General features: G+C 41.4%; 1 protein-coding gene across 1 annotated transcript in view; it reads right to left on the bottom strand.

Moving 5' to 3' along the window:
• The window catches only part of LOC137421079 (protocadherin-8), a 184,519-nt gene that overhangs the window by 44,233 nt on the left and 114,553 nt on the right, over positions 1-25,733 (bottom strand). Inside the window, exon 4 of the mRNA XM_078772673.1 lies at positions 13,462-13,589. Coding sequence (XP_078628799.1) covers positions 13,462-13,589 — 128 coding nt within the window. The remainder of the gene's footprint in view (positions 1-13,461; positions 13,590-25,733) is intronic.

Raw genomic sequence — 25,733 nt, 5'->3', positions numbered from 1 at the left:
CATAATTTCCTTTGTAAAGTCAACAAAAACACGAAGAAAATATACAAAACAGAACGCCACTCAGTAGAGCGCATACTCCCGCCGTGGGTTTAGTTGGAATAATACGTTTTGTTTAACATCCCCTCTCCCCAAAACAATAAATGAAAAAGAAAGTAGGCCCTAACTGTCAGATAATTTATTTTGATATATCTCGGAATTAGAGGAGAAAAACAACATTTAAGAATAAGAATAAATGCTTTAATGCAGTAAAACAGAAAAAAAAAATCCCTAAAAAATTTCCAAAAAACATTCCTGGATCGGGAATAATATCCTGAGCTTCACCAAAAACTAATCAATTCTTCCTTATCCCAAGGGCAATCATCCCACCAACTTTCATCCAAATCCGTTCAGAACTTTTCCAGATATCTTGTTCACAAACACACGAACACACACACACGGACGGACACGACCGAATGCGTTACTCCCTGGTGGGAGTAATAAACCTGAAAATCGCAGAGCCAGAAGCAGAATTATTTATTTGGTCTGGGAAGCCCATGCGAGGTTTCTTCCTCTTCAGCCTAAAACAACCCTGGGTGAATATGCGATCTTTTTTTAAAAAGTTGGAATTTTGCCAAATCTATTTTATTCGTTTGTTAATATACCTCAGCCATTGACAAATCTGGAACGAAGTCTTTATCAGTTCATCAAATACTGACACCGAGATTGACATTGGCTGAGCGAAATGTTGATATCTCTTCTGAGGTAAAAAAAAGAAAAGAAAAAAAAGTTTTAAAGCATTATACGTATCAAACAATACATTTTATGAAACGGGGAAACGTAATACACACTTTGGTGGTTTTAAAATGACAGAATATGTCTTTATTAGAAAAAAAAATGAACATTGAAGACGACGCTGCTAAAAAAAATACACCACTCTAATGCATAACCACGAGTTTAAACTACATTTACAACAAATATGAAAACTATTTTCATATCACAATGCTAAATATAGAATATATAGAAGATAATGTTTAAAAAAATGAGCCCTATCTTCCAATGGTAAAAAAATTCCTGGATCGGGAATAATATCCTGAGCTTCACCAAAAACTAATCAATTGTTCCTTATCCCAAAGGCAATCATCCCACCAACTTTCATCCAAATCCGTTCAGAACTTTTGCAGATATCTTGTTCACGAACACACACACACACACACACACACACACACACACACACGAGTGAATGCATTACTCCTGGGCGGGAGTAATCAACGGACAGCATGGCAGAAAAAGAAACCATCAAGGCGAAGCAAAGTCAGGCACAGCATAATTGTCATACAGGTTTAATGAAGAACATTGATCTATTTTGGCATATGTTGTGGTCATATGCCAAACTAAGTATTGGTCAGAAGAAGAGTGGACATATGTTGTGTGCAAGAGACGAGATGGAAGGGAAGTGGTGTGAGAATGGTGAAGGGTAGGCAGGGACAGAAATACAAGTTTGTGTGGCAAGGGTTCCTGGAGGGCGTGAATGGTGTTGGTGTCCTGTTTTCTGAGGAGTTTGTAGACAGTGTGGCGAGTGTGACTAGAGTGAGTGATAGGTTGATGATGGTGAAAATTATGATTGGAAAGCTCTTGGTGAACGTCATCTCGGGATATGCTCCGCAGGTTGGTCGAAGCGATGAAGAGAAGGACAAGTTCTGGTGTGCGATAGAGAAGCTGATGGAAAACGTGAAAGATGAGGAAGTTGTTGTGGTAGGAGGAGACCTAAATGGACATGTGGGAAGGAGTATGGATGGTTTTGACGGAGTTCATGGGGGTTACGGATATGGTGTGAGAAATGGAGAAGGTGAAAGGATTTTGGAGTTTGCTGATGGAGCTGATTTGTTGATTTGTAATACTCAGTTCCAGAAAGAGGATAATAAGCTTGTTACATACACGTCAGGTGGGTCGACGACAACCGTTGACTACCTGATGGTGCGTAGGCGAGATAGGGGGCACCTCCGGGACACAAAGGTGATCCTGGGGGAGGAGGCTGTTTCACAGCACCACTTGGTTGTCTGTGATGTAAGGGTGACAGGTGCGAGGAGAGCTCGGCGGGTAAAGTACCAACCGAGAATGAAGGTGTGGAGGTTGAAAGAGGTGACAGTAAGGGAGGCATTAAAAGAGAGGCTGAGTAGGGTCGAGGATGATGTGGTTGAGCTTGAAAGTGGTTGGATGTCAATGAAAGCTAGTCTGTTGGGAGCCGTTGGTGAGGTATGTGGATGGACAAAAGGACCACCGAGGCACTCGGAAACATGGTGGTGGGATGATGAAGTTGGAAAGAGGATTGACGAGAAGAGGAAGAAGTTCAAGGAGTGGCAGAAGGCGAAGGGTACGGGAGCAGAAACAGCAGAGCATGAAAGTTATAAGGCAGCCAGGAAGGCTGCAAAGAAAGAGGTAGCAAAGGCGCAGGAGGCATGTCGGAAAATGTTCGGAGAACGCTTGGATTCGGAAGAGGGTCAGAAAGCAGTATTCAGGATTGCAAAGCAGATAGCGAAAGAGAGGTGTGATGTGATGGGGGTGAGTTGCTTGAAGGATGAAGTGGGACAAATCGTTGTCGACCCAGATGGAATTAAAGGAAGATGGAAAAGATATATGGAAATGCTGTTGAATACAGAGAATGAATGGGATGGCAACATAGAGAGTAACCCAGTTTTAGGACCGGCAGAGAAGATAACTGAGAAGGAAGTTGAGGAAGCGATAAAAGCAATGAAGGGTAGAAAAGCGGGAGGGCCGACGGGAGTTGTGGGAGATATGTTGAAGGCAGCAGGAAGTTGGGGTGTGAAGAGAATGACAGAGATCTGTAATCTGGTGGTGAAAGAAGGCCGCATTCCAGTGGATTGGGAACTGAGTACCCTCGTCCCTCTATACAAGGGGAAAGGTGACCCTCCGGAGTGTGGCTCGTACCGAGCGATAAAGTTATTGGAGCATGGAATGAAGGTATTGGAAAGGGTGTTGGAGAGGAGGATAAGGAAGAAAGTGAAGATCGACGAAATGCAGTTTGGATTCATGCCAGGAAGGGGAACGACAGACGCGCTTTTCATTGTGAGGCAGTTGCAGGAGAAGTACATGGAGAAGAGGAAGAAGTTGTTTCTTGGGTTTGTTGATCTGGAGAAAGCATTCGATCGGGTTCCACGCAAAGTATTGACATGGGCATTGAGGAAGTTAGGAGTGGAGGAATGGTTGATCAGAGTAGTGATGGCAATGTACAAAAGAGCGTGCACAGCTGTAAGGACGAAGGACGGGAACAGTGGTGAGTTTGAGGTGAAGGTGGGAGTGCATCAGGGGTCGGTACTAAGTCCACTACTATTTGTAGCTGTGATGGAGGTGCTGGCTCAGAACGTAAAGGAGGGTTTACCGTGGGAGTTGTTGTATGCAGATGATCTGGTGTTGATTGCGGAAAGTATGGATGGACTGAAGGAAAAGATGAACACGTGGAAGGAATGTATGGAGACAAAAGGTCTGAAGGTGAATATCGGAAAGACGAAGGTGATGGCAAGTGGTAAAGCATGTGGTGAGGTGGAAAGAACTGGGAAGTGGCCCTGTGCTGTGTGTAGGAAGGGTGTCAGAGTGAACTCCATTCAGTGTACAGTTTGCGCTGAGTGGGTTCATCAAAAATGTCGTGGTCTGAGAGGGTCATTAACCAGTGTGGCAGCTACATTCAAATGTAAGGTGTGCACAGAGGGAGCTGCAGATGGAGGAAATGTTGAGTTGGATCTTGGAGACGGCGTGAAGCTGGAAGGTGTGAAAACATTTTGCTACCTCGGAGACATGCTGAATGGAGAAGGTGGATCAGACTCGGCAACGGTTGCTCGAGTGAGATGTGCATGGAAGAAGTTTCGGGAATTGAGTGGTGTGCTGATGATGAGGGGAGTATCGTTGAAGCTGAAGGGAAAGGTGTATGCTGATGGAGGAACTGATGAACTGAACTGAACTGAACTGAACTGAACTGATGTATGCTGATGGAGGAGGTGAGTGGTGTGCTGATGATGAGGGGAGTATCGTTGAAGCTGAAGGGAAAGGTGTATGCTGCATGTGTGAGAAGTGTTATGATTTATGGGAGCGAGACATGGGTAATGAACGTAGAGCAGCAACGAAGGTTGGAAAGGGTGTAAATGCGAATGGTTAGACGGATGTGCGGAGTATCGTTGAGAGAGAGGAAGACAAATGATGAATTGCGAAAGATGATGGGAATAGAGCCTGTGATTGATGCTGTGAAGAGGAACAGGTTGAGATGGTTTGGTCATGTGTTGAGGAAGGATGAAAGTGACTGGTTGAGAAGAGTGATGGAAATGAATGTAGAAGGAAGTAGAAGACGGGGAAGACCGAGAAAGACTTGGCTAAAGATGGTGGAAGAAGAAATGCGGGCAAGGGGGTTAACAAGGAGAGATGCAGAAAATAGGGCAAAATGGAGAAGATTGTCATGGGGACCGCAAGGCTAACCCCCGCTCTAGCAGGGAAAATGGCCTTTTAAAATGCATGTTGTTGTTGTTGTATTGATCTCTTTTGGCAAGTTACTCTCAACTTGCACAATAATTACGTTCTGTGTTCCTCTGCTTGTTAAAGTCATGCCTATCATACGTGGGAACCTGTCAGCTGTTGACACTATTCTGGGTCATCCACATCCAAAGGAAGGTAAGGACCTCTGCCACTGGTGGATGGAGGTTATGTTTTCACCTCTGTCTGTCCATTTGTTTGTCTGTGGACAAGATATCTCAAAAGGTTGTGGATGGATTTGGACGAAACTTGGTGGAGAGGTTGCGTATGTGACAGGACGAATTGATTCGGTTTTGGTGAAGATTTGAATACAGATCCACATCAGAGAATTTTTCAAGTGAGTCTTCACCATTGGGAGATAGGGCCAAAAACGATATGTAGCAAGATATCTCAAAAAGTTGTGGACGGATTCAGACGAAACTTGGTGGAGACGTTGGGTGTGTGACAAGACTGAATCGATTAGATTTTGGTGAATATACAATTATTTAATTCTTAAAGTGATTCTTCACCATTGAGAGATCGGGGAAAAAGTGATATATAGTATGATTTAAAAAAAAAGTTATGGACGAGTTATGAATAAACTTGGGGGACGAGTTGGGTAAGTGAGAAGAACAAGCCGATTAGATTTGGGTTCAGGTCCGAATCCAGATCCGGCCTATCAGTGGATAGAAAACGTATACTGTTCAGTCTGGTGGAGGTATGTGCTCTACCGAGTGCCCTTCTAGTTTCAGTATTTTTTTGCCCCAACAAAAGGTGAATGGTTGAAACGTCAGCCACAACTCACTTTCCATGGTGGGTAACGTATGCTTTTCGGCTTTCAGGTGATAATATTCGTTGTTTCACTTGCTCGTTGACACAAATTGACACCAGGCTTCAAGGAATCTAGTATTCCATTGCAGTTTTTGAGGGTGGGGTGCCATAGAAAAGGCCAGAATTGTGGCCGAGGCAATTGTCTCAAAAGATGCTCTTCCACCGAACATCAGATAAATAATGTCTAATATATTGGAGGTGACCTGACCTTTTTGAAACAACAAACTTAAAACCACAACAAAATGCATCTACACAAGCTGTCTCGTTAAGAGTCATGCATAATATTGTGACATGACATGCTAAGTCATGTTACTCTGTGATATCCATATATAATGAAGAGAAAGTAGATATGTTTGTATGTATGTATGTACAGTCGTGGCCAAAAATATTGGCACCCTTGCACTTTTTTCAAATAACTCACAATTTTCTCTTACAATAAGTTGAAATTGACAAAAGTATTTGGTCTCCACAATTCTTTATTTCACTGTTAATATAGCAGAACTCTTTTCTTTTATTCAGAACTTAATATATCCATTTAAATCAGAAAATAAAAATAAATGGCATTGACAAAATTATTGACACCCTCGACTTAATATTTGGTAGCACAGGCTTTGGACAAAATAACTGCAGTCAAACGCTTCCTATAGCCATGAATGAGCTTCCCACACCTCTCTACTGGCAGTTTGGCCCCACTCTTCTTGTACAAACTGTTCCAGTTCTCCCAGATTTGATGGGTGCCTTCTCCCAACTGCTGTTTTCAGATCTACCCACAGGTGTTCAATGAGATTTAGATCTGGACTCATTGCTGGCCACTTCAGAACAGTCCAGCGTTTTGTCTTGAACCATTCCTGGGTGCTTTTTGAAGTGTGTTTGGGGTCACTCACTGAACCATCACTGAACCTCCTCCATGTTTGACTGTAGGGAAGGTGTTATTTTCTTTGAAGGCTTCATTTTGTTTTTGGCAGTTGATCGAGGTGCTTTCAAACACCATTCAAACAATCCTTCGCTGCAATCTTCGATCAAGTTTTCTCTTGCGGCCACGTCCAGGGAGGTTGGCTACAGTGCCATGGGCCTTAAACTTCCTGATAACATTGCGTACGGTGGACACAGGAACATCAAGGTATCTGGAGATGGACTCGTAGCCTTGAGATTGTCCATGCTTGCCTACAATCTTGAGTCTGACCTCCTCAGACAATTATCTGGTTTTCTTTCTTTTCTCCATGCTCATTGCAGTACACATAGTGACACAAAACAGCAGAATGACGCCTTTTCTCTATTCAAACTGGTTGAATGAGTGATTTTTATATTGCAGGCACCTGCAACTCACCATGGGTGAGTTCAATTCCAAAGTAAAGGAGAATCACCTGCTTGAAATCTAATTATTTCCAACAACTTCTAAAAGGTGCAGGCCAACATACTATTGTCCAGGCCATTTTAGGATTTCTGTGTGGAATAAGCTAAGATTTAGTATTTTTTTCAGCTTTTTTTGTTTTGTTCCATGCAAACAAAAGAAATACATATGTGGACACCAAAATATTTTTTAATTTCAATAATTTTCTGGAAGAAATGGTACATTATTTTAAAAAAGTGCAAGGGTGCCAATATTTTTGGCCATGACTGTGTGCATGTATGTGTTTTGTTTCATCCACTCCTCCGAGATGGTTAGATCTAGGAAGCTGAAAATTTCGCGGATCAATGAGGACACCCTGAGGTTGTGCATGTGTAAGTTTGATTCCATTAAGTTTTGATTTTTGATTTGCCCATCTTTGCATTTCCTTCCGTTGGGGTGAGGCAGAGGGTGCAATTTGAATTATCTCAGCTATATGCCAACAAGGTATTATAGTATTATACAGTATATGCACATAAGCAGTACGTGTGTTTTCGCTTCATATACGTAACCAAGGTTAATTTTATTTTCAGGAGTGATCGAGGCAATGGTCTGTTACCAATCCACTGCCCAGATAAAGGGATGCGTCAGAAGAGTCAATGGTCTGTTACCTATCCACTGCCCAGATAAAGGGATGTGTCAGAAGAGTCAATGGTCTGTTACCTATCCACTGCCCAGATAAAGGGATGTGTCAGAAGAGTCAATGGTCTGTTACCTATCCACTGCCCAGATAAAGGGATGTGTCAGAGCAGTCAATGGTCTGTTACCTATCCACTGCCCAGATAAAGGGATGTGTCAGAAGAGTCAATGGTCTGTTACCTATCCACTACCCAGATAAAGGGATGCGTCAGAAGAGTCAATGGTCTGTTACCTATACACTGCCCAGATAAAGGGATGTGTCAGAAGAACGTGAACTACACGCTTGGAACAAGATCACACGCAGGGTGCGTACTCTATTAGTGTTCAGTGATACATCTGAAAGGACCAGTGTTTTACAATATCTAAAAATGCTTTTTAATCCAAATTGGATCAATCTAACAATAGTTTCTTTCTTGAATAACTTTTTCCATACTATTCTCCACAGTATATGGTTCAATATGCCATATACTCATCGTCAATACCACTGGGTGTACATTTGAGAGAGAAATTGGAGAGCATGGTCTTCCAAATCATATTTAATTGTGTGCATTAACCTCAACGTAAGACTTTTTGGTTCACGAGTTATCAAGTGACCACTATATTCGTCATGTGTGTGCATCTGTCTGTGTGTGTGTCTGTCTGTCCGCAGCATAACTACCCGATGATATCATCCGATCTTGATGAAACTTGGGTGGGAGGTTGAGATCATGATCTAGTTGTGTCCTGCCTAGAGTGGGCGTATTGCGCCCATTGTGGGCGGAGCCACGCCCAAAAAAGATGTCTTTTTAGGGGGTAATCGAGTTCAAGCTACATCTTCTCCGAGGGAGTTGGTGGAATCTGACAGGGGCTTAGGTATTTGGTTAGGCCAATGTCATGTGTCTAGCCCCACGGAGCTCGATTTTTCATTTTCGCCCCAAGGTCAAGGTCACAAGGTCACGAAATTTAGAAAAGTCGATTTTTGATGGTTTTATTACATTGTTCGCTTCCTGATAGGGTGAAATGTCGTACATGTTTTTATATTATCACATACATCATGAAATACAAGTTTTCCAACAAATTTCAAGAATCTTCGACCTTTGTCCTTTGAAGGTCACAAAGGTCAAATTTTCTAAGTTGTCGGAATCGAACCGAATTTTCGGTATTGTGTAGATAACTAACCTCATAACTGATTATACATTATTTTCTATCTCATTTCAAAGTCAGTAACCTTCGTTTTGACATTTCAAGGTCACAAAGGTCAAATTTTCAAAGTTGTCGGAATCAAACCGAATTTTCGGTATTGTGTAGCTAACTAGTCTCATAACAGATAATACATTCCTATTTATATATTTTCAATGTCGGTTTTGACATTTGTCATTGAATACCGCTCGCTCATGAACCATCGTCGTCTCCTGACTTGTTGTAATTATTTTCAGTTGATTACATTTTTCTTTCTTTTCTTAAAAAAAAAAAAAATGTGGTTTGCACAATGGAATTGCTTTTACCCATCTTGGTTGCACCTTAAACTAGAAAAAGAGCAATCAGAGATTGCAAACCCTCGGCAGGATGTATTTTCAGTGGTTTTTAAGGCTTTTGTGTTAAAACAAACATGGCGCCCGAACCACGTGACCGATGACGTCATCATTATTTTTTTTCCAAACTCATTTATTCCTACATTATGCTCAATAAATTTCATCTTGATCGGATGAAGTTTTGTACTTGTCGAATTATGACGTCATAATGGAGGCACCTATGACATCATCATTAATATATTTTATTCCCCATGGAGAGTTCTTTACAATGAGCAATGTCTCAATTTTTTCTATTCAGCGCTTTCGGAGATATAGAGTGCAAAGTTTTTCGGTTTTTCCAAGATAGCGGCCGAACCACATGACCGATGACGTCATCATTTTTTTTCTCCACCAGTTTTTGCCAACATGGCGCTCAAAAAATTTCATCTTGATCGGATGAAGTTTTGTACTTGTCGAATTATGACGTCATAATGGAGGCACCTATGACATCATGAACATATTTTATTCCCCATGGAGAGTTCTTTACAATGAACCATGTCTCATTTTTTTCTATTCAGCGCTTTCTGAGATATAGAGGTGCAAAGTTTTGCGATTTTTCCAAGATGGCGGCCAAACCACGTGACCTATGATGTCACAAATTATCATTAAAAAATTATACAGGTGGAGTTGCGCCTATGGTGAAAATTTCCTGTCAATCGGACCAACGGTTGCAGAGAAAATCATATTTATTCGGACAAACAGACAAACAGACAAACAAGAAAACGTCATGCGTAGCACGATACTTGCAAAATCCACCCTCCCCCAAAAGTTTTCCAATGATACATGATGGCCTATGTTGACCTTTTGGCCTATAGTGACCTCAAAAATACTTGGTGGTTGAATTCAGTAACCAGATATGCAAGTCCTCTTCAAATTACAAGTCAATTGGATGAAAATTGAGGATTTTAGAAATTTGGCCTATGTTGACCTTTTGGCCTATGTTCACCTAAAATATAATTTGTGGTTGAATCCAATGACGAGATATGCAAGTCCTTTTCAAATTTCAAGTCAATTGGATGAAATTTGAGGATTTTAGAAATTTGGCCTATGTTGACCATTTGGCCTATGTTGACCTCAAGAATACTTGGTGGTTGAATTCAGTGACCAGATGTGCAAGTCCTCTCCAAATTTCAAGTCAATTGGATGAAAATTGAGGATTTTAGAAATTTGGCCTATGTTGACCAGTTGGCCTATGTTGACCTCAAAAATTATTGGTGGTTGAATTCAATGACCAGATATGCAAGTGGTCTTCAAATTTCAAGTCAATCGGATGAAAATTGAGGATTTTAGAAATTTAGCAAAGTTGGTGACCTTTGGCCTATGTTGACCTTTTGACCTATTGACCCCAAAAACAATAGGCTTCTGGCATTTGACCAACTCTACCACTTGCTGAAGTTTGGTGAAGATCGGTTGAAAATTGTGACCTGTAGGCCGGTGACAAACTAACAAACAGAGTCACAAACACAACCGACCAATATACTTGAAAAATCTTCGATTTTGCAAGTAACAAGAAGACGTCATGCGGAGCACGATACTTGCCAAATCTGTCTCCCCACCCCCAAGTAAAAAAATAATCCATTGATACAGCAAATTGTCCATTTCATCAAGATTAAAATTTACAATCTTGATCAAAGCTCAGGTCAATAGGAAGAAAAGTGATGATTTTTCAGATGGAAAATGCTGATTTTGTAAGGTTGACCTTGAGTTGACCTTTGACCTCAAAAATAGTTGGTTTCCCTATTTAGTGACTCAATGTGCAAATGCTGTTCAATTTTAAAGTCAATCGGATGAAAATTGAGGATTTTAAAAACTTGGCCTATGTTGACCTTTTGGCTTATGTTCACCGAAACTATAATTTGTGGTTGAATTCAGTGACCAGATATGCAAGTCATCTTCAATTTTCAAGTCAATTGGATGAAAATTGAGGATTTTAGAAATTTGGTCTATGTTGACCTTTTGGCCTATGTTGACCTAAAATATAATACGTGGTTGAATTCAGTGACCAGATATACAAGTCCTCTTCAAATTTCAAGTCAATCGGATGAAAATTGAGGATTTTAGAAATTTAGCAAAGTTGGTGACCTTTGGCCTATGTTGACCTTTTGACCCATTGAACCCAAAAACAATAGGCTTCTTGCTTTTGACCAACTCTACCATTTGGTGAAGTTTCGTGAAGATCGGTTGAAAATTGTGACCTGTAGGCCGGTGACAAACAAACAGACAAACAGACAGACAGACAAACAGACAGAACCACAAACGGAACCGACCAATATACTTGAAAAATCTTCGATTTTGCAAGTAACAAACAGACAGACAGATAGACAGACAGACAGACAGACAGACAGAACCACAAACGCAGCCGACCAATATACTTGAAAAATCTTCGATTTTGCAAGTGACAAACGGACTCCAATGCAATACCCTCTCCTCCGGCGAGGGTAATAAAGGAAATAAGTAGAAGGGCACTCAGGTAGAGAGCATACCTCCACCAGGTGAACAGTTTACGTTTTGTATCCTAGAGTAGACCAGAAAATCACAATACAGAATCATAATTAATCAAAATCATCCGTCCACAACTTTTTGAGATATCCTGCTTTGTATTGTTTTTGTCCCTATCTCCCAATGGTGAAGAAACACTTAGAATATTCTACTAGCCAGATCCGGAACTTCACCAAAATCTAATCATTTACTCTTTGTCACATACGCTCCCTCTCTGCCAAATTTCATCCGAATCAGTCCACAACTTTTTGAGATATTTTGTTCACAAACAAACGGGCAAACAGACAGACAGACAGGGGTGAAAACATAACCTCCATCCACCTTGGGTGGCGGAGGTAATTAGCCAAGTACTTCTCAATAACAAGCTTCAAGTCCTCTGTCCATTGACCTTGTTATTGGCACTGTGGTGCTACCATGCATCGAAAATGGAAGAGAGCCAGTTTCCTTAATCTGCCGTAATTAAGGAAAGCTATGATGATAGACACCATGTAAGCCAGTGGAAGTCTCGATGGGATAAATCAAATTTTTTCAACATGGGCCAAAATCCCAAGGGGAAAAAAGGACATTTTAAAGGACCATTAAGTAACGCACAACATTCAAAAATTTCTCCTTAAGATTTAAACTACCAACATTATGACGAATGAAAAACTGTATTTAGTCGTTAGTGTCTTGTGATTGTGTCCAAACTGAGCTTTCAAGTCACCACTCAGGAAAGATAAATCGCATACATCACAGTGGCCTCAATCTATCTACTACATGAAGGCATGGGCATTCCGTCACCATTGCGCTTGAGGTTGAAGCCTGGAGTACAGTGACCAAAAGCTTGTTTTACAGATAGCAAGCATGGCAAAGTATAAGTGAACTTTTCACTTTAGGCTTTCTATGACAGAAATCCCTCGTTATCTTCTTCAAAGAGGGCAAACATGCCGCCAGCTTTCAAAAGTCTACCAACATGTTCTGCCAAGGGGATTTGGAAGTTCTTTAAAATGTCTCGCCATGCATGCATACAGTGAACCTGGGGCACAATGGATATGAAAAGTGTGGTGCTTAGGAGGGTTCTTGAAAAGTACAGAGCACTTGTGACAAAACATTCATATTCTTGCAGACAAGACACATGTGTTGTTAGAAAATTACAATAACCGAGTCACAAGATATACCAAGTTCGACAGACATATGTATTCGTCAAGGAATCTGAGATTGTCACCATTTGATTCTCATTATACTTGAAGCCCTCTCCAAGTTGAATCTTTGAGCTTACCTTCACTTCTTTGTCCTTTTCTCTCACATATGGGATCGCCTCTTCCAGTCTGTCCTCATACATGCTCCTCCCACCAGTCCTTTCAAGATGGCTGCCCATTACAGTATCATAGTGTGTCTTTCAAACTACCAATAACAAACACCGATCTTGCCTCACACTTTTCCTTTTACCAATATATGGTTTTGCCTGTTTGTCCCTTGTATGTTTCATTCCACTATGCTATTGGTTTGTTGGCTTTCTAACTTCTGTCACCTGGCATGAGCCTTGAGGTTGTACTTTGCATGGACTCAAAAAATATTTTTGAAGGTTGGCTTGTTCTTGTGAATCAGCGTTTCCCAACCGTTTTCTGATCGAGTACCACTTGGAGGTCCCGTACCGTCGCCGCGTACCACCTGGTTCCAGAAAAACTCAATCCGCGTACCACCTGGTTCCAGAAAAACTCAATTCGATAAGATATCAGGCTTATTTCAATTTAATGCGAGGGCTGCATCTGTTTCTTCTCCACCAGCTGGTCGATGCGGGGCATAACTTTGCTCACAGCACATCGGAAATCATGAAATATATCAGAAATCAGAAATAAAAAAATTATCAGGCCAAATCATTTTTTTTAAAGGTTGAGTCGCGAACCACCTGGAAGGCCCTCGCGTACCACAGGTTGGGAACCAGTGTTGTAAATTAAGAGATTACAAGAAAAAGGAATGATTAAGATGAAGAAAAGAAAGACAAGGCAAAAAAGTTTTCCTTGCTAATGATCTGGGATTACTGGCCCACCCCACTATTCCATTCTTAAAGAGCTTGCTCACCTCGCACCGCAGCCAAGCCACCGTCACCATATGAGCCACGGCTTGTGTCAGGCTCGCTCTCCGCCGGCTCGCTGTCTCCCTGTCCACTGTCCTTGAAGCTCAGACGATCGGGCTCTTTCCAGCCCACACTGTAAGTAGGTGCAACAAAATTGTAAGTAAAACGATGAAGGGCTGAGGCTGCCAATTACTCTCTTATTATAATCGTACATATTCCATAAATTTGGCTTCATTATTTAGAGTCCAGCAAATTCCTATCACAATTATCTATGACATAATTATATAATTATTCATATAAATTTATACCTATCATAATTATCTATACAAGTATACATTTAAACAATGAGTTGTTTGTAACAGTTAGAAAGTGCTTATGATATATCAGTAAGAATGTACCATCAAGAAGAAAATGTATATCAAAAACAATATTCACAAACACAATATATACTTTCCTTTATTTTCTTTTGCTTTGGAGTTATTTTTTAAAGTATAAAGAATATAAATATCTCTTTTAAGAGCCAACACATGGTGTAAACCATAAACCTTTTACTTTATTGTATATACAGTATATATATACAATAAAGTAAAAGGTTTATGGTTTACACCATGTGTTGGCTCTTAAAAGAGATATTTATATTCTTTATACTTTAAAAAATAACTCCAAAGCAAAAGAAAATAAAGGAAAGTAGGCCTCAAGGTTTTGGGCAGCAGTTTACCCATTAATGGTTTGTGAGAAACAACAAAAGGCTTGTGGTGCAAGAAAACAATTACAACTCAGTTCAAAAACCAAGATTGGTCGAAATCAAACCCTGCGATAACTAATTCGGTACATAAGAGGTTGCCCGTAATTGGTAAAAACCGGGATATTCAAACCCGCGATATTTAAGGGTTTACTGTGCAGTTACATGTTGATATAATACACTGTGATTGGTTGTAATGCAAACATTCAGAAAGTACCACACCTGCAGAAGGACCATAAAAGTATAGGTAGTGATATTATTGTAATGTGGTGAATTCTGTGGCTCCTGGGAGGGAAATATGACATGAAGACATTAAAACCAAAGTCTTAGCTCATGAAGGCTACTCCATATGGCAGATTGCAGCCTGACTTCATATTTCAAGAGGAACTGTATGAAAGACTCAAGGAGGATACGCTAAACTGGTACTGTTACAATATACCAGTAAGCGATCAAGGAAGAAAGCCCAAACTCTGTAAAAGTTAAGTAATCTCAAGGTATGACAATAATGAATGACAGTATATGCTTGAAGGTGGACAACAGCTACTGCAGTGAAGCATGGGGTGGATCAAATATAAGGGTGTGGCTGCATCTCACCCAAGGGTGATGGACATTTAAATAAAATCTAAGGTACACTGTCTGCCGATTGGTACAGACAGGTTATAACCCATCATGCCATTCCTTCAGGATCACTTGCCCAAAAGAAGGCTCTTTGGAATCGTAAAAAAGAGCTCAGCTCAACTGCGATGAAGAACGATTCATTATAAATGCCCAAGACCAAGGACATTAGACCAATGGCTGAAAATTGTGGAACTGAGTTAATCGGCCAAGTGTAGGTTCTGCAAGGTAGAAACTGAAAGTACGAGCCATCTCCTATCAGGATGTAAAAAACATAGGAGCAATACCCCTGGTGCTTACCTGGTGGAATAAACAGTATACTGCACTGACTAAAGGTATTTTAAACCAATTTCAATGCTTGCTAGAAAACAGGGCAGCATGCAGAATCATACTAACATAATCATAAGACTTTAAATAAACAAACAAAAAAATACCTATTTTGGGGAGCAACCCCCCCATAGATCCCCAAAGGGGCAGATGTTTTTTTTAATGTCGTGAACAAACGTTGGTACATCACGGGTGGTGAAGGTTGTGGTGAAGTTTCCTCAAAATAGTGTGTGTAGTTTCAGAGAAGAAGGCAAATATCTATTTTGGGGGATCAAACCTGGACCCACCTTTACCCCCCATAGACCCTCAAAGAGGCAGAATTTTTTTAATGCCATGAACAAACTTTGGTTAATCATGGTTGATGAAGGCTGTGGTAAAGTTTCATCGAAATAGTGTGTGTAGTTTCAGAGGAAAAAGCAAATTCCTATTTTGGGGGGTCAAACCTGGATCCACTTTGACCCCCGGTAGACCCCCTTCGAACCCGATTTTTTTTTAACGCCGTGAACGAACTTTAGTCACAACACAACAAATATAATTTGTGCCAAATTTGGTCGCAATACCATCAGCGGTTTCAGAGAATAATGGTCAAATGTTTACGGACTGACGGACGGACGTACGGACTGACGAACTTCATTCCAAGTGAGCTAAAAACTCATGTCAGAACAGCTGTACACCCAAAGGCACAACAAAGTATGTCCAGTAATGAACTGGCACATCTGCAAAAGTCTCAATATCCTAGTTACAGAAAACTCATGGGGACATGAACCAAAATCAATCACTGAAAACAAGGAAGTAATGCTCATGTATGAACTAATGCTCCCATCAAGCGTGAACAGAAATAAAGCATTGCGACTGGATATAGTACTGAGGTACAAAAAAATTAAAAAGGCATTGCTAATTGAGGTGTCAGTCCCCAGCGATTTCGGCCTAAACTATGTAGAAATGAAGAAAATAACTAAATACCAAGCCCTCAAAAAATGAAGTGAAAAGATCATGGAAGCTGAAGAGTGCCAAAATTGTACCAGTGATTATTGGAGCAATGGGAATGATAAAAAGAACCTTACAGAGATCTCCAAAACCATCCTTGGGAATATTACAACAAACAAACTGCAGTTGGAAGCTATCCGAGGATCGGTGACGATCCTGAAAAGAGCCCTCGGAACAAAACTTTGAGAATAAGAATTTTAGCTCTTTTATGAGCCTATACCAAGTATACAAAAAAAAAAAAAAAAAACTTCACAAACTGGTCCATGAATCATGATCCCTTGCTGAAACGGAAGTGGATCTTTTGAGACCTGGGAGGACTCTGTTCCACCTTCTGAAACCCGCATATGGAGTTAACAACCAACGCCACAAACACCTTAGTCGACGATGAACAAATCACAACAGCATAGGAGATTTTAACCTTGAATCCAGGTTACATGATTGTTTATCACCTCCGCCACCAAAGGTGGATGGGGGTTGTTTTCACCCCTGTCTGTCTGTTTGTGAACAAAATATCTCAAAACGTTGTCGACGGATTCGGACGAAATTTGGCAAAGATGTAGAGTATGTCACAAGGACGAAATGATTAGATTTTGGTGAAGATCCGGATTCGGATCCGGCTAGTAGAATTTTTAAAGTGATTCTTCACCATTGGGAGAAAGGGCTAAACACGATACATAGCAGGACATCTCAAAAAGTTGTGGACGGATTTGGACGAAACTTGGTAGACCGGTTGGGTGTCTGACAAGGACAAATAGATTCGATTTTGGTGAAGATCTGAATATGGATTCGGATATGAGCATTATTTAATTTTTAAGTGATTCTTCACCATTATTGGGAGACAGGGCCAAAAACGATACATAGCAGGATATCTCAAAAAGTTATGGATGGATTTGGCCGAAACTTGTTGGACAGGTTGTGTGTGTGACAAGGAAGAATCGATTCGATTTTGTGGAAGATCTGAATATGGATTCGGATATGAGAATTTTTCTTTTTTTAAGTGACACTTCACCATTGAGTGATATGGCCAACCAGGCGGAGTTATGCTCTCTGCTGAGTGCTGTTCTAGTTAGGAATGTGCTCAGATAGAAATTAAAAACAGGCCAATCTCCCTCTCTCCTCCCATTTTCCACAGCTGTTGACCTCCCATTTTCCACAGCTGTTGACTTCCCACTTTCCATAGCTGTTGACTTCCCACTTTCCACAGCTGTTGACCTCCCACTTTCCACAGCTGTTGACCTCCCATTTTCCACAGCTGTTGACCTCCCACTTTCCATAGCTGTTGACCTCCCACTTTCCATAGCTGTTGACCTCCCACTTTCCATAGCTGTTGACCTCCCACTTTCCATAGCTGTTGACTTCCCACTTTCCATAGCTGTTGACTTCCCACTTTCCATAGCTGTTGACCTCCCACTTTCCATAGCTGTTGACCTCCCATTTTCCACAGCTGTTGACCTCCCATTTTCCACAGCTGTTGACCTCCCACTTTCCATAGCTGTTGACCTCCCACTTTCCACAGCTGTTGACCTCCCACTTTCCACAGCTGTTGACCTCCCACTTTCCACAGCTGTTGACCTCCCACTTTCCATAGCTGTTGACCTCCCACTTTCCATAGCTGTTGACCTCCCACTTTCCACAGCTGTTGACCTCCCATTTTCCACAGCTGTTGATCTCCCACTTTTCATCACTGTTGAACTCCCACTTTCCACAGCTGTTGACCTCCCACTTTCCACAGCTGTTGACCTCCCACTTTCCATAGCTGTTGACCTCCCACTTTACATAGCTGTTGACCTCCCACTTTCCACAGCTATTGACCTCCCACTTTCCACAGCTGTTGACCTCCCACTTTCCATAGCTGTTGACCTCCCACTTTACATAGCTGTTGACCTCCCACTTTCCACAGCTATTGACCTCCCACTTTCCACAGCTGTTGACCTCCCACTTTCCATAGCTGTTGACCTCCCACTTTCCACAGCTGTTGACCTCCCACTTTCCATAGCTGTTGACCTCCCACTTTCCACAGCTGTTGACCTCCCACTTTCCACAGCTGTTGACCTCCCACTTTCCACAGCAGTTGACCTCCCACTTTCCATAGCTGTTGACCTCCCACTTTCCATAGCTGTTGACCTCCCACTTTCCATAGCTGTTGACCTCCCACTTTCCATATCTGTTGACCTCCCACTTTCCATAGCTGTTGACCTCCCACTTTCCACAGCTGTTGACCTCCCACTTTCCATATCTGTTGACCTCCCACTTTCCATAGCTGTTGACCTCCCACTTTCCACAGCTGTTGACCTCCCACTTTCCATAGCTTTTGACCTCTATAGCAGACGGACATTTGGTGAATTATAGTAAGATAACAAGTTTGAACATAAACGGCGGGCGTAATCCCCTACATAAAGTTAAAGTGATGCAGCTGATAAAGAATGAGAAGGTAGATATTCTTATTTTACAAGAAACTCGTGCGACTGTGAGTTGCATGGCAGATTGGAGGCTGAAGCTGAAAGGCACGTGGATTTTTAGTAGCACGGCCTCGGTGAGTGCCGGTATTGCTTTCTATATCTCTGCACACCCTCTCGTCTCCTCTCTTGTTTTTAAAGAAATTGTACCTGGATATCTAGCTTCAATTGAATTTTATATAACCATCAGCAGATGATAATCATCAATGTTTATGCCCCAAGTGACAGCACAGCCAGGGCGGCTTTCTTCACTGAATCCTTTACTTTCCTTAATCATCTTGCCCCTGATACCCTTTTGTGCTTAGGTGGTGATTTTAATTGTACATTAGACCCAGCCAAAGATCGGAACAGCCCTGAACCCCATACAGCTAGTGCTAGGCTTCTGTCTGCACTTCTGTCTCGAAATGATCTTGGTGATGTTTGACGACTACAGCATGGGAACACTCAACAATTTACTTGGTGTCGTTGCCTGTTAAACAACTTGTCGCTTGCAAGGCTTGATAAATTTTATATCAGTCTCCTTTTTAAACCTTGTAAGTTTTACTGATATTACTCCTTCTGGTCTTCATGACCATCTTTAATTAAAATGCGTCTTTCTTTCCATAGCCCTTAGAGGCATACTTCTCAATGGTCCTTTAATATCTCTCTCGTAAATGATTTCTTTTTTAAACAATCCTTAAAAAAAAATTGGTTTCAGATTCTCGAATCACGGAATGATTTCAACAATCTTTGTCAATGGTGGGATTATGTAAAAGCACAAATGCAAGTCTTCTGCCAGCAACATAAGAATAATTTCACCAATGTAAAGCAAGCCAGGATATGCATTTTAAAGAAAGAAATTCTAAACTTGCAAGAAAACACGGTTAACTTTGATGAGGATGTACGATGCCAGCGGCTTCACGAGAAACAGGCCCTACTGAATGTTTTAACTAAAGATGATGCTCTCGGAGTGCTAACACGACTCCGACCGAGTAAAAGGTCTATCTACTTCAGAAACTTGTTGCAAAGACTTTTTTTTAGCTTTGAAAAAGCCGCAAAATCTAATCGTTTGCTGCTTAGCTTACGTTCAAGTGGTGGACAAATTAATGAAGAGAATGCTCAGTTGAAGAGTTTTATTAGGTAATTTTTTAAGAATGTTTTTACCACAAAGAAAAGTAATGAACAAGAAATGTTTGATTTTACCCAAAATTTACCACAATTAGAAGAATCACAGCAGTGCTCTCCAGAACAAGAATTTACAGTAGATGAACTTTTACAGTAGATGAATAGCTCTTAATCACTTTAATGATCATAAAGCACCTGGCTTTGATGGTTTACCTGTGGAATTTTACAAAATATTCTGGGATTTGCTCGGACCAACGCTTCTAGATGTTGTAAAGTACACTTTACATGCACTTTGATCAAAGTTTTTGTATTTCAAACCTGGCTATTCATGATAACATATTTCTAATTATGGACTTGTGGGATGTCTGTGCTGCTCAAAAACAGAATGCTGGCCTGTTTTTACTTGACCAAGAGAAAGCCTTTGATACTATTAGCCAATAATATTATAAACTCCCTAGCTTAAAACAGTTTGGTTTTGGGGCGATCTTTATTTCCCATGTCTCATTGCTGTACAACCATGCTTTTAGCATTATTAAAGTCAATAAGAGTTTACTTGCACCACTAACGCTTGAAAGAAGAGTTTGCCAAGGGTGTTCTTTATCGGGCATTCTATACTCTCTCTGCATTGAACCTCCACTAATGCCAACCGAAAGGGAAATTGTCACCTCAGCATATGCTGATGATGTGTGTGTTGTGGTGTGTAGCAGTGATGATGTCACCATGTTACCAAACAATTTGGAAAAAATATCTTCAGCATGCACAACTGTAATACATTGGAACAAATGTAAAAGTTTATGGATTAGCCATAGCCCCGCTGTTGCTTTGCCTTCTTTTACCAGAGGCTTGTAGTGGGAGAAGGAAGGCATCCATTATCGAGGTGTGTACATTGGCACTTAAGCTTTTATGGCTAAGAACTGGGTAAATATAGTTAACAAAATTGATCACAGACTAGAGAAGTGGAGAGGAATATTATCTACGTTGTCGTAAGAAGGCCGCATTCCAGTGAATTGGGAACTGAGTACGCTCGTCCCTCTATACAAGGGGAAAGGTGACCCTCTGGAGTGTGGCTCGTATCGAGCGATAAAGTTATTGGAGCATGGAATGAAGGTATTGGAAAGGGTGTTCGAGAGGAGGATAAGGAAGAAAGTGAAGATCGACGAAATGCAGTTTGGATTTATGCCAGGAAGAGGAACGACAGACGTGCCTTTTATTGTAAGGCAGTTGCAGGAGAAGTACATGGAGAAGAGGAAGAAGTTATTTCTTGGGATTGTTGATCTGGAGAAAGCATTCGATAGGGTTCCACGCGAAGTAGTGACATGAGCATTGAGGAAGTTTGGAGTGGAGGAAAGGTTGATCAGAGTAGTCTTGGCAATGTACGAAAAAGCGCGCACAGCTGTAAGGACGAAGGACGGGAACAGTGGTGAGTTTGAGGTGAAGGTGGGAGTGCATCAGGGGTCGGTACTAAGTTCACTACTATTTGTAGCTGTGATGGAGGTGCTGGCTCGGAACGTAAAGGAGGGTTTGCCGTGGGAGTTGTTGTATGCAGATGATCTGGTGTTGATTGCAGAAAGTATGGATGGACTGAAGGAAAAGATGAACAAGTGGAGGGAATGTATGGAGACAAAAGGTCTGAAGGTGAATATCGGAAAGACGAAGGTGATGGCAAGTGGTAAAGCATGTGGTGAGGCGGAAAGAACTGGGAAGTGGCCGTGTGCTGTGTGCAGGAAGGGTGTTGGAGTGAACTCCATTCAATGTATAATGTGTGCTGAGTGGGTTCATCAAAAATGTAGTGGTCTGAGAGGGTCATTAATCAGTGTGGCAGCTACATTAAAGTGTAAGGTGTGCACAGAGTGAGCTGCAGATGGAGGAAATGTTGAGTTTGATCTTGGAGACGGCGTGAAGCTGGAAGGTGTGAAAACATTTTGCTACCTAGGAGACATGCTGAATGGAGAAGGTGGATCAGACTCGGAAACGGTTGCTGGAGTGAGATGTGCATTGAAGAAGTTTTGGGAACTAAACTGAGTGGCGGGCTGACGAGGAGGGGGGGGGGGGGGGGGGGTGTCGTTGAAGTTGAAGGGAAAGGTGTATGCTGCATGTGAGAAGTGTTATGATTTATGGGAGCGAGACATGGGTAATGAACGTAGAGCAGCAACGAAGGCTGGAAAGGGTGGAAATGCGAATGGTTCGGTGGATGTGCGGAGTATCGTTGAGAGAGAGGAAGACAAATGATGAATTGCAAAAGATGATGGGAATAGAGCCTGTGATGGATGCTGTGAAGAGAAACAGGTTGAGATGGTTTGGGCATGTGTTGAGGAAGGATGAAAGTGACTGGTTGAGAAGAGTGATGGAAATGAATGTAGAAGGAAGTAGAGGACGGGGAAGACTGAGAAAAACTTGGCTAAAGATGGTGGAAGAAGAAATGCGGGCAAGGGGGTTGACAAGGGGAGATGCAGAAAATAGGGCAAAATGGAGAAGATTGTCATGGGGACCGCAAGGCTAACCCCCACTCTAGCAGGAAAAATGGCCTTAAAATGCCTGTTGTTGTTGTTGTTGTTGTATTGTCGTACAGAGGTCGTGCCTTAGCAATTAATAATATAGTGGCTCCCTTGTGGCACAAAATGATTGCTTTGCACCCTCCTGAAGCACTGTTGCTGACAATCCAGAAACATCTGCTGGATTTCTTCTGGGGCGGCAAGCATTGGGTCAAGCCTGAAGTTCTTTACCTTCCATTGGTAGAAGGTTACCATGGTCTCATTGGCATTGTCAGCTGACTAATGGCGTTTTGAGTTGGCACTGTTCATCGTTTTATTTTTCTCATGTCACTGCCATGCCGCCATGGTGGCCCACTGCCAACTATCTGCTGAAAATGTCTGGCATACTTGAGTTAAAGAAGGAACTTTTTCTCATGGGCCTGCAACATGTGGGCATCTCTCCATTGCCTTTACTCTACCAAGACCTGTCGCAAGCCTGGCAGCCTCTTGTGGTGGGTGCACCGATATATGGCTCATTACAACACCAACAACTTTCTCGACGAGCCTATTTTTTTGCAATGCACTCTTTCCCAACATACCTCAATCACGTGCTTACGTACAATGTTTCATAAGTTCTGGTGTACATGTCGTTCGAGATCTGTAGAACAACCAGAATTAAACATGGTACTCAGCAGGACATATTTCAGTTACTGTTGGAATGCACTCTCTAAGAGCTATCTCCCAGCTTATCCAGGAAGTGTTGCATACCTTTAGAGGACTGGGACTCCATTTTGATACCAACAACACTGACCCTGCAATGCATGTTCCGTTCCTTCCTCAGATACATATAACATCAGCTGCATTAGCATAAACGGTGTTCTAGTCTTCCTCTCCACTCCCTAGTGCTGTAAAAAAAGTGCCTGTACCACCTCTGTGTTGCCATCCAGCATCCTTACGTGTGCAATGATAGGTTTGGATCCAGATGGATGGGGATGTTACCGCCGGGGTCTCCCCCTTGCCCACAATGGGTCACCATGTATGCTCCGCCGATTGTAAAACGGACGGATGATATCTCTTGGAGAATTGTACATATGATTTTACCTACCAATGTTTTATTGCACCGTTTTAGTGTTTTAAATTCTGTTTCATGCCCCTTTTGTATGGCCTCTGAATGTTTACACCATGCTTATGTTGACTGTGCAAGGCTGACCCACTTTTTACTTTGCTATCACAAAGTACTTTGCTATGTACTTTGCTATTTTACTTTGCTTTGGTGCTGCCATATGAATGTTTATTTTTCTTTACGTACGTTTATTTTTGGTTTGCCGTTAAATTCGAACAATACTGTCGTGTTTGCTCTGACAAATCTTCTAATAGCCGAAGGGAAACTGGCAATTTTTTAAACAAGATAAGCCAAACTTCTTGCAAACTTTGATGCTGACTACAATGTTTTAACCGTTTGTAAAGCCCTTGCCGTTGCCAGACTACGTGCAGAGTTTTATTTTCACCAAAACTTAAATAATTTAGAACATTTTAAGCAAACATGGTGTTACCGTAGTAATACATTGTGTAAAGTGGTGTTACAGAAGTAATACATTGTGTAAAGTAGTCCATAATGATCTCGGCTTTTCATTTAAAAGTTGCACTTGTACTATTTTTTTAATCCTTTTCTGCAATTACCTCCCTCTCTCCCTTTTATGACTTCTGGTTTGATGGCGATGTCTAACTGCTTTTTCTAACCTTGTTTAAATAAAGATATACAAAAGTCAACGTCTCTCTCCCACTCCCTCCTTCCCATTATTATAATTCTCTTCCAACCTCCTTTCTCTTTCTTTTATTTACTATCCCCTCCAATTCCTCCCCCAGCCCTTTCCAGTCACTACAATCCACTCTTCCCTTTCTCATGTCCTGGTCCTTGGATTAAGTAGCCCAAGATGAGATAGCACACAAGAATGGGATGTTGTCATCTTTCGCTGCAAATTGCAAATGGATTCAAGAAGAAATATTTCAAGAAGAAAAGTGTGATACATCAAAATTTCTTCCAATGGCAGCAATTGTTTTAATGAAAAGTTACAATGTCATTCTTGGGTAACTTTCCCCTAAGTGCATTTACTAAGATGAATAGTGAGCTGATGAATTTTGAAAGGAACCAGGCCAGAGGGATCCTGCTGGTTAGTCTGTCCCAGCCCATATGTCACACAACCACAAAGACACTCCAGCTTGGCTGGTGCGACGAAAAGGCCCAGTTTGGGCAGTTTTAGATGTAAACATCTCATTAGAAAAATTCTCCACAGTATCCAAGACCTGTTAAACCGAATTTCCCTCTCTCTAGATAAGACATGTATTATAATAATATGGAATCACGCTGGCTACGGACCACCTACTACTCTCAGCCAGTGCTTTGTTCACTCAATTATACTCCTTTACTGGCTTCCTTATTTTGCATTGGATAATTCCTTATGTTTCCAACGTTGATATGAGTGATTTCTCAAGCCCAAATTCCTCACCAATAGCAGACGAAGACCGCCATATTGGTAACCATGCAAGGCCTCATGGTGGGACGTTGATTGGTTATTAGCTATAAAATTACCATGAGTGATTGGCGGTGTAAATAAAACAAATTTGGACTTTTTTTTTCTTTATATGAGTGAGGCTCATGGAAGAAAGAGCAAGGTAGAACTGACAGTGAGACAAACATCAAGAGAATAAATGAACAGAAGAAGAGGAGATGGAGGAAGGGAGGAAACACTGAAGCTAGCAAGGAAGATGGATGAGTTGGGAAAGGTTAATGGGGATAATAAAGATCATGGGTTCGAAATTGTCATGACAAGAGATCATGGTGCACTGCTTGCTTGAAGCCTTGGACAGTGATATCTGTGCAACAGTTAATCTTGGCTAATTTTACCATGTACATGAATACGTCGTTTAGCGCTCAGGATACGTTCTTGGGAAAAAGAGCACTAATTGAAATGTGCTAAAAGGGGTCATTATACCATTGTTTACATGGAGATGTGCTACCAACAGCAATACTTCTTACGCATGAGGGTCTGTGAGGGCTTCATTGAGGTATCAATAATAGCACTAATAACTAGAATGATATTCGGTAGGGTGCATACCTCTGCCAGGCTGAACAGATTGCATTTTGTATCGCACTGATAGACTGAATAGATCTGCATCCGGACCGGAACCAAAACCCAATCGGCTTGTTCTTGTCACACGCCCAATTTATCCACCAAATTTTTTCATAATTCACCCACAACTTTTTGAAATATCATGGTTTATACCATGTTTGGCCTTATCTCTCAATAGTGAAGAATCACTTAAAAATAGAAATAAAACTTCTCGTATCTGGATCTTCTCCATCAACAGACCAGTCCGTCCTTGTCACATGCCCAAACTGTACACCAAGTTTCATCCGAATCCGTCCATAACTTTTTGAGATATCCTGCGATGCAGTCTGTCATTTTAGGCTCCATCACTCAATAATAAAGAATCACTTATAAATATTATAGTATCCAGATCCACATCCAGATCTTCTCCAAGATCGAATAAATTGGGCCTTGTCACACACCCAA

Source organism: Myxine glutinosa, chromosome 2 (assembly GCF_964187855.1).
Source record: "Myxine glutinosa chromosome 2, kmMyxGlut1.1, whole genome shotgun sequence".
Taxonomy (NCBI): domain Eukaryota; kingdom Metazoa; phylum Chordata; class Myxini; order Myxiniformes; family Myxinidae; genus Myxine; species Myxine glutinosa.
The sequence above is the reverse complement of the archived record's forward strand: the minus strand, read 5'-3'. Positions and strand labels throughout refer to the sequence as shown.